The 8,784-nt window shown below is 31.3% G+C and overlaps 1 protein-coding gene across 3 annotated transcripts in view; it reads left to right on the plus strand.

Moving 5' to 3' along the window:
- Positions 1 to 8,784, plus strand: part of LOC106681015 (putative inorganic phosphate cotransporter) — a 75,918-nt gene that overhangs the window by 60,077 nt on the left and 7,057 nt on the right. For 2 of the 3 annotated variants that reach the window (XM_067053423.1, XM_067053422.1), the window contains exons 3-6: positions 5,270 to 5,406; positions 5,615 to 5,719; positions 6,586 to 6,816; positions 8,448 to 8,535. In XM_067053423.1, the coding sequence (XP_066909524.1) occupies positions 5,270 to 5,406; positions 5,615 to 5,719; positions 6,586 to 6,816; positions 8,448 to 8,535 (561 nt within the window). The remainder of the gene's footprint in view (positions 1 to 5,269; positions 5,407 to 5,614; positions 5,720 to 6,585; positions 6,817 to 8,447; positions 8,536 to 8,784) is intronic. The other variant, XM_014421112.3, reaches the window with a different exon arrangement.

Consider the following 8,784-nt stretch of genomic DNA (forward strand, 5'->3'; position numbering starts at 1 on the left):
CGCAACCCACCTATCTTTAGGGTTTCTTTGAACCTAATGGGTTTGAAGAATTATCTTTACAGAAACGCTTTTATTTAGCTTCTTTCATAAAAGAGAGTGGCAAGTTTGGTCACGCGTGCGAAGGACATGAGGCAATGTCCAGTTAATTAATTTATTTTGTAAGAAGATAATCAACATTGGCCAATGTTTCCTCCATTAGGACTGTGGCTTGAAGAAATTTGGTAAATTGCTTTCCGGTGTATTTAGTGGATTGTTCTAAAGGTTATTTGACTTAATTATAGGTTTTTAAAATTATTTTCCTTAGCTTAGCGAACTCACGTTTTATTGAATCTAATTGTTTCTGGCATCAATTAACCATAGAAAAATGTAATTAAATGTTACACACAGTTTTTAAATTGTAATATTTAATTACATACGCATAATACATAATATATAAGCAACTACTGCTTTACATATCAGTCGGGATGGCAGTAAACCGAAAATAGACGTTCTGATTTTAAGATGAACACAGATGGAATATTGAGAATATTATGAAATCCAATCATTAAAATTTTGAATTGGAGGGGTTACTGAGAAGGCCTTCCCCTCCATTTGCTCAGTACCCCCTAACATAAGGTTCGAACATTTACTCTTCATTAAGTGAACTCTAAAAACACTGGTTATTTTTTTTCCTTTTTTTTTAATAAGAAAAATAAAAATAATTCGAAATAGTTCATTTTTTAACTAGAGGAAGAAATGGAATCCATGGAGATACCTATCCAAACCCAAGTTTTTTTTCAGAATATATTTTCTTTTTTTTTTTTTTAATCACTTCTATTGGAGAAGTACTGTTTACAAAAATGAAATCTAAGATGTGGGACACGATCCCTTGTTATATTGCCAGTCTAGTGAATAATTAACATGAAATACCAAAGGCGTGAGGTCTCTTAAGTAAGCCAGGACTAATTGTCTCAAGGATAGCGAGAAATGGAGTGATTAATCACGGAGCCTTCGTGGTGCTAATTATGTTTAAATTACAGCGAGAGCTTAAGTACCCCTGTCTGCAGCAATTGTACTCGTGTATTGTGCACGTATAATGTGCATTTAGATAAAAAACTGGAATATACTTCGAAAAATACTTTATAATAAATAAATAAAGAGAGAAAGAAATCTGTACCGCTACAAAAAATGTAGTTCAGGGGTTCAGTACTTTGTAAGCAAGTAAAGTTACTAGACTAACGGATGAGCAAGGAGGTGGTTTTGCTCAGAATCAAGCTTGACTGCCAGATTTTTCCTCGATTAAGGATATCCATTTTATGAGTACGAGTGGACCCTGAAAGAGCTTCCGAACCCACAGGGTTGATTCACGGCTAGAGTAATAGAATAAATAATTATCTGCCACAGTCGGATTAGAACCTTCGTCCTTGGAGTTAGTAGCACAGTGCCTTACAACTGAGTTATCCCCCTACCCACAAATATACTTCTCCAAAACTGCATATTGTTATGTACTATAACCAGGAGATAGGAAGGTGGCATAGCCCTACTCTCCTTCAAATCAAAAGAGAAGCCACAAAGGGCACACCCACGAAAGGAAGATTTGCATTGAGGTTAATAAGAATGCTCAACATTGTAACCTAAACAGAAACAAAAGGTAACCAGTGATTAGCACGTACCTCTTTTTAGCTTCACTTTTTCTGCTAGCGTAGTTATACTCTTATTATACTCCTACCTCCCAACTTCGAGGCAGGGGGGAGGGAGTTGGTATAACCCTATTCTCCTTCAAAACAAAAGTGAAGCAGAAAGTCTACTCCCTCGAGAGGAAGGTTTGCGTTGAGGTTATTAGAAATGCCCATAATTGTAATCTAAACTGAAACAAATGCAGCCAGTATTTGGCTCGTTTTCTTCCCCTACTACTCAGCCACGCCCTTGAAAGACGAATAAGCTTGGAGGAAGGAGTATAGTAGAAAGTAAGCTGGAAGGAAAATTGAAACCAAAAAGGCAGGCCTCATGACGGACCTGAGGCGTGGCATAGGAGTAGGGAAAGAGTACGAACCAATCACTAGCTTGCCTTCTGTTTGGGTTTAGATTACAACGACGGACATTTATATTTACCTAGCCTACTTTCAATAAAATAAGTGCCGCTTTTTAGCGTTATTCTCACCTTCCCCCCTCCCTTACCGACCATCTTATGACGTTAAACTGAATTTTAAGAATTTATTATGATATTTATAGGAAAATATAATGCCTATATCTGCTATTAATACGCATATTGTGTAGAGGTTTTGGATTGTAAAACCTTACTCCGCCAATTGAATTGGCCCTGATTATTCAAATATTACAATGCTAATTATTTTTTTGTTTGTTATGAAACATATGTTTAAATTATAACTTTGGCTTGGGATGATGATATAAAAATAATTTTGGAATAATTACGTTTTGGGTAGTTTTAGGTTAATGAAATGGAAATTTGTGAATTTGAATCAATTAATAGTTAATGCTGATGACTTCAAACGTGAATCTTGAATCAATACTTTTGGTACAAAGTTTTATTTCTAATTGATTATTATTCAACTAATAAATAAAACTAAACTAATAAATACATTTATTATCACTCTCTAAGTGATTGAAATATTGTACAGTATTGTGCCGCTTGTGGTTGGTACGGATTAGATTTAATTTAGGAGTAGAACTTAATATTTTATTTCAATATTCTACAATTTCCGATTAAGGTACCTATTTTTTTCTGAAATTCTTACTTACTTTTTAAAATAGGATAAATAATAAGAATATATTCTTCACATCACAAAAAAATTCATTCATATCTGGTAAGAAGTTAGAACAGCTTCTTGACTTCCAGGCTGACCATCGAACTCAGTAATGTATGAATCCACGCCGGGCCCATTCCATGGAAACAGGAGAAATCCTCTGAGATGGATAAAAGGTGAGAGAATATTTCCAGTCACGTTCAATGTTCCAGAGAATTAAAGTGGATGGCTGCTCATACCTCGATAGTGAAGAATAATACCTAAATAAGGCCAATTTCCACCTCGATAACTATTACCAGTAATGATAGATAACGCCATCGAAATCGCACCTTCACTATTTTTATATTAAAGAACATATTATAATCAGTGAACGCAAAATATTTTGGTAAAACGTCAATATTTTACGGATACAGTAACGAATATTTCAATAAAAATTAAAGAAAAACGAAACCTTTTAAACAGTAAAAAATTTGTAAATCCATACAAGAAAGATGAAACATTAAGGTTTCCCGAAAAATATGTCTGAAGAATATATTGTAAAAGAAATCTTAAGGGACCTCAAAATTAAAATTAATATTAAGCTTAAACTATCGTCAAATTGGTTGACGCATGCATGGTTGAATATTGAAACGGAAAAATGTGCTCCGAATGCTTCCACTAGTTTTATGATAGTTATATAACCCGTGTAGCACAAACAAATAACAAAATATCAGTTCAATAAGAAGTAGTGATGAATGTGAATATGAAATGAAGCTTTTTTTTTTATTTTTCTCTACTATATAAGAATCAAAAAACGTTTTGTTGTTCTAACAAACAACTTCTACAACTAGCCATCTGTAGCAATCTACTTTTAAAAAAATCAATAACTTCTTTAGTTTCTTTACTACGTTATTGATGTTTAGAACTTCATATTATTCACTTATTTCATGATATTATGAAGTATTTATTTCAATTAAAGATGGTTTTATACATTTTGATTGTTGTGAAGGATTCACATCAAGTATCCAAATTTTTTTTTGTTATCTAAAGGAAATTAAACTATTCTAATCATGGTGTAGGACCAAGTTTTCATTTCATGGGACCGCCACAGAAAAGAAAAAAAGTTGACGTCCTGGCCGGATTGGAACCGGTTTCACCGCAGTACTATGTTTCAAAGATCTCCTCCTGAACCACCTGAGCTAAGGAAGCCTCAATAAGTATTCTACTATCAGGGTGTCATAGCCTAGATTGCTTGCAGCCACAGATCTGTCATTACCTTCATTGCAGTATCACCATAAAGGGTGCCAAAGATCCACCTACATCCATAGGCCTCAAGACAAGTACATGGTAATCTTCTCTCTTTACCTAGATCGCGAATCACGTGTTTGAACTGGGTTGTGAATTGGTCAGAGGTTGAAAAGCAAAAAGAAATTCTTAAAATATTTCAAACCAACCGATGAGTCTTACGATTTGTCGTTAGAAACGATTTAGAGTTTAAATTACTTTAGATGCACCATCGGCCCCACGTGATTTACGTGAGTGAAACACACCTCGCAACCTCCAATAGGCTCTCAGTTCTAGATTACAAAATTAATATAAAAGATCTAAGCAGGAATGAAACGGCTTGCAGTTACTTCAACATTCGGAGTTATAAATCTTGGATGATAACTTCATCCAGCTGAGAAGTATTGAAACTGTTAATCACCTGTGTTAAGAAACAAATCAGTGTCTTTAGTTGCATTTTATGTATAATAGCGTAAATACTAATACAACCCATGAAGTATCTTAGTTCCAGCAATTGTTTAGTACAATTTCTTGATAAATGTTAATCTAGGAACGATATAATAAGCATCCATGCATAACTGCTAGGTTATTTACACATCCCAATGAACGGCTTTGTAACCACTTTGCAGAGAGTTGGCGAACTAGAGGAAGGTCTCCTGAATCCAGAATAAATCCACGGCTGATATTACAAAATAAAAAAATTATCTGCCGCCGCAGGTTTTGAACCTGAGCCCGAGAGTTAAGAGTTGATGTCTCAGCCTCTAAGCTACCTGTTTTCGCCACTTATATAATTTATTACCTTCAAATAAATTAATCTTAAATAGCTTATTTGCATTAGACAAAAGGTATTAACAGGAGATCATTATTCTGGAATCCATGAACAACAAAAAACCAAATGAATATCCCAAACACAAATTTTTGTTAACTTCCTGATAAATAATGGCTTCCAGGAAATACTGGTTCTGTTTTTAAATTATTTTGAAACAATTGCGGTGACTACAACTTTTCTAGATGATGTAGTGCATTTAGAACTTTTGAAAAATCAATTATAATTTTATTTAAAAAAAGTGGATTGGGCCTGATTATCACCTCAAGTAATACCCAGCAGAAATATCACTTCTATGAAAAAAAAAATTACAATACAACAAATATCCTAAAAATGTAATTGAACAGATAATGTTGATGAATTAATCAAATTATTCATGTATATTATAATTGTCATTTAAATAAATGACTAAAAGTTTATTGTTGTTTTTCCACAGGATTTGGCCTTGGATTAAGACATGTTCAAGCATTACTCCTGTTTTTTTGTTTCTTTGAAACATTTTTTCTAAGGATCAATTTATCAGTTGGAATCGTGTCTATGACTAACAAGAACAGCTCTAATCCAGATTTCCATGTAAGTTCATATAAAATATATATGAGAACATTCAAAAAGTTTGTTTTGGTTTTTTCGAATAAGAAAAGCAAGTACCACTTCTAAATTGATTTTGAATAATAAATTGTATATAGAAAAAAATCCAGTTTGCAGGTTAAAGCATATATTTATCTTTTCTTTATAATGTTAATAAAAGCATGATTCCTTTATAACTTTTTTTATTTATCAGGTAAAAGATGGATCCAATGAAGAAAAGAAACTAAGTTACCTTAAAGAAACCCATTCATTAGAGAACTCAAGTGTCCCACAAAGAAAAAAATATTATTTTTTCGAAGTAATGTTTGAATTTTTAATTCATTCATTTATCTTATTTATCCATTTTCCAACCAGCAGTTATAATTAAACTATCATTTAAAACTAGCAGTTTTTAAACAGCCCATAGAAGTATTTGGAAGCCAGTAATAGTAGGTAGCATAATTTTAAATGTTGTGATCAGCACCATGTTCAAACCTACATCCATCCTCTGAAAGATGAGATATTAATTTTAGGGTGAGTGAACTCAGGATCTGTCAAAACATAATTCTCACCCAAGCCTAATCCTACAGGTATTCACAGTAAACCCTGATGAGGGGACATATGGTACAGGATCAGAGAAGGCAGTGTGAAATAATAAAATAGTATAAATTTCCAAAATTAGTCTTATTGATCTGATCCACCATGAATATTATTACACACTGTTTTCCAAGGAAGATAACCCTGAAGTGAATAATCCCTCTTTGGTCTGTCAGGTTATGTTAACTGATATCTGGGCCTTAAAATGCCATTGAGAGATACTATATATAAAATGTTAGCTTTTAGTGGATCAGAAGATTCAATTGTCATTATTATTGATTTAAATAACACATGTATGAATATTACAATATAATAGCTGTGATATGTTTTCTTCTGCTCAAGTATTTCACTTATAGATTCTACTGTAAAAGCAATAAATAAAAAAAAAAGAAAGAATTATTTTTGGTTTCTACCAACAATTTTAAAATAAATAAGTATTGCTATGATATTACAATTTTATTTTCAGTATTTCATCATTTCAAGGCATTTTATACACCTCATCCTTTAAAAGCTAGTTATAATTGTTTGATAAACAGTTAAATAAGTTGTATTCTTGATAATATTTAAAATCAAACTGAATGGTTACAGGAATTTGGCTGGACAGAAAATCAGAAAAGTGCAATCTTGAGTTCTTTCTTCTGGGGATATTTAGTCATTCAGGCACCAGCCGGGCAGCTCGGCCAGTATTTCAGTCCAAAATTACTTCTGCTTGGAGCAAATCTAATATCAGCTGTACTCGCAGGACTCACACCCACAGCATCATATGTGGGAGGATGGAAACTGCTGTGTGCTCTAAGAGTTATACAGGGACTGTGCCAGGTACTACTTCAATTTGATCCATAGTTTATTATCACGAAAATTTTAAATTCAGTATTTTTTAATGGTAAAAATTATAAAAAAATAATTAGTATAAACAACAATAGTGTTAAAATGTAATATATGAAGACCACAGAGGAAAACAATGTAACAATCTTTTCTGAAAAATAAGTTACATCAATTTCCGGACAGATTTTATGATGGCAGACACGGTGTTATAGTTACAAATAAGTGAAAAATGAGCTTTATCTAATGAGCTCATAAATTTTTTTTTTGAGTTTTTAAAATAATTTTATATCAACAATTTGTACTTTAGAATCCATAAAGTTTTTGTGGACTTAAATAAAAAAATAATTGGGAATTATTAATTTCATTTATTTTAAGTATAGTTTTAGCTAGTGGTAAGGATACACTTGTGACACGTTGTGTCTTATTTAAAGTGAGATAGACTTCAAGTCCAATAATACTTGTACAACTGTCTCCTTTCTCAATTTTCATTTTTATACAGTATTGGTTTACTACAACCAAACAAAACATAATTGCTTAAATGGTTGAGAGAAGATAAAACATTGAGAAACTATAGAAATAGAATATATATAGATAGATAGATGATAGATTGGGAGATGGTAATTTAAGATGGTCAGAGCTGCAATCCAGAAGAAAAAAAACTACATATTTATTGCTGACGTTTGAACCCACAATGTAGGTCGTCATCAGAGCTAAAATAAAAAGATAAAGTAAATAGTAAATAGAAGAAAAACATAAAGGTGGAGGTGTACAAACTATCAAAAACAAAAGAAATTAATAAGGAGGATAAATAAAAATAAATACAAAAAAAATTATTAACTATCATAGTATAGAGTAATGAACTGATATATCACAATATACATTATTGAAAAGATGTATTAATAAACAAAGGATACATAATAAGTGATACAATAATTATTAATGAAATTATTAATTAATAATATTGAGATAATAGTGAATGTTATAATAAAGAATGAGAGGTATTGAATGTGATAAGAATTTGGGTAAAGAATCAACTAAGAGAAATATCTTTTTGTGGTAATTAAAATAAAGAGATAGGTAAAATTGTTTAATTTTATTTTAATAGAAGAAATTATTTTTGCCCTGACGAAAACATGCATTTTGGGTCAAACATCGATGGTAAATAAATAGTTTAAAAATATTTTTTGCTTCTTCGTCGCAATACTTACCATCTCCTTCAAATATAAAAATTAAAATACACCTTCAAAGTGCTAACATATAATAAAACAGGAGCCACAATTTTGAAAATAAAATGAACCTTTAAATTTTTTTTTACTGAGTATATTAAATTTAAATCAACTACAATTGATAAAAAAGTAAATTACACAATAATATGATTTCACATTATTGTTACAAAAATAAATTCTGTTTTATCTAACAACAATGGGAATTTTTCTACTAAGCGTAACATTACACACATTATTTTATCAGATGCATTGTAGATGTATTGAAGATAGCAGATGTACAGATGTATTGAAAACAATTTGATAAAATGAAAACATATCAGAAGAGTAATTAAATATACTTACTTAATTTAAACTAAATTAATAACTGACTATTGATTAGGTTTTATTTTTATTTTCAAGGGCTTTGCTGTACCTCTTTCATATAAACTTATCTCAAAATGGGCACCTCCTAATGAAAGGAACAGATATGTTGGATTCTCCCTAAATGGTACAGTGTAAATTATATTTAGATTATTAACATGGTAAGTGAATACAATGTCTCTTAACATTTTTCACTGAAAACATTCTAAAATATCCAATTTCAACACCTTAAATCCCTTTTGAAAAAACAAACAAAAGAAATCATTTTTCTCAAAAGTTTCACTGCCTTAAGATTCTGCAATCCCAGATGGTAAGAATCATCTTTACAATGCAGCAATCAGGTTACTATAATAATTTCATTCAATATAATTCTTAT

Source organism: Halyomorpha halys, unplaced genomic scaffold (genome assembly GCF_000696795.3).
Source record: "Halyomorpha halys isolate HHAL.00 unplaced genomic scaffold, Hhal_1.1 Scaffold304.1, whole genome shotgun sequence".
Taxonomy (NCBI): domain Eukaryota; kingdom Metazoa; phylum Arthropoda; class Insecta; order Hemiptera; family Pentatomidae; genus Halyomorpha; species Halyomorpha halys.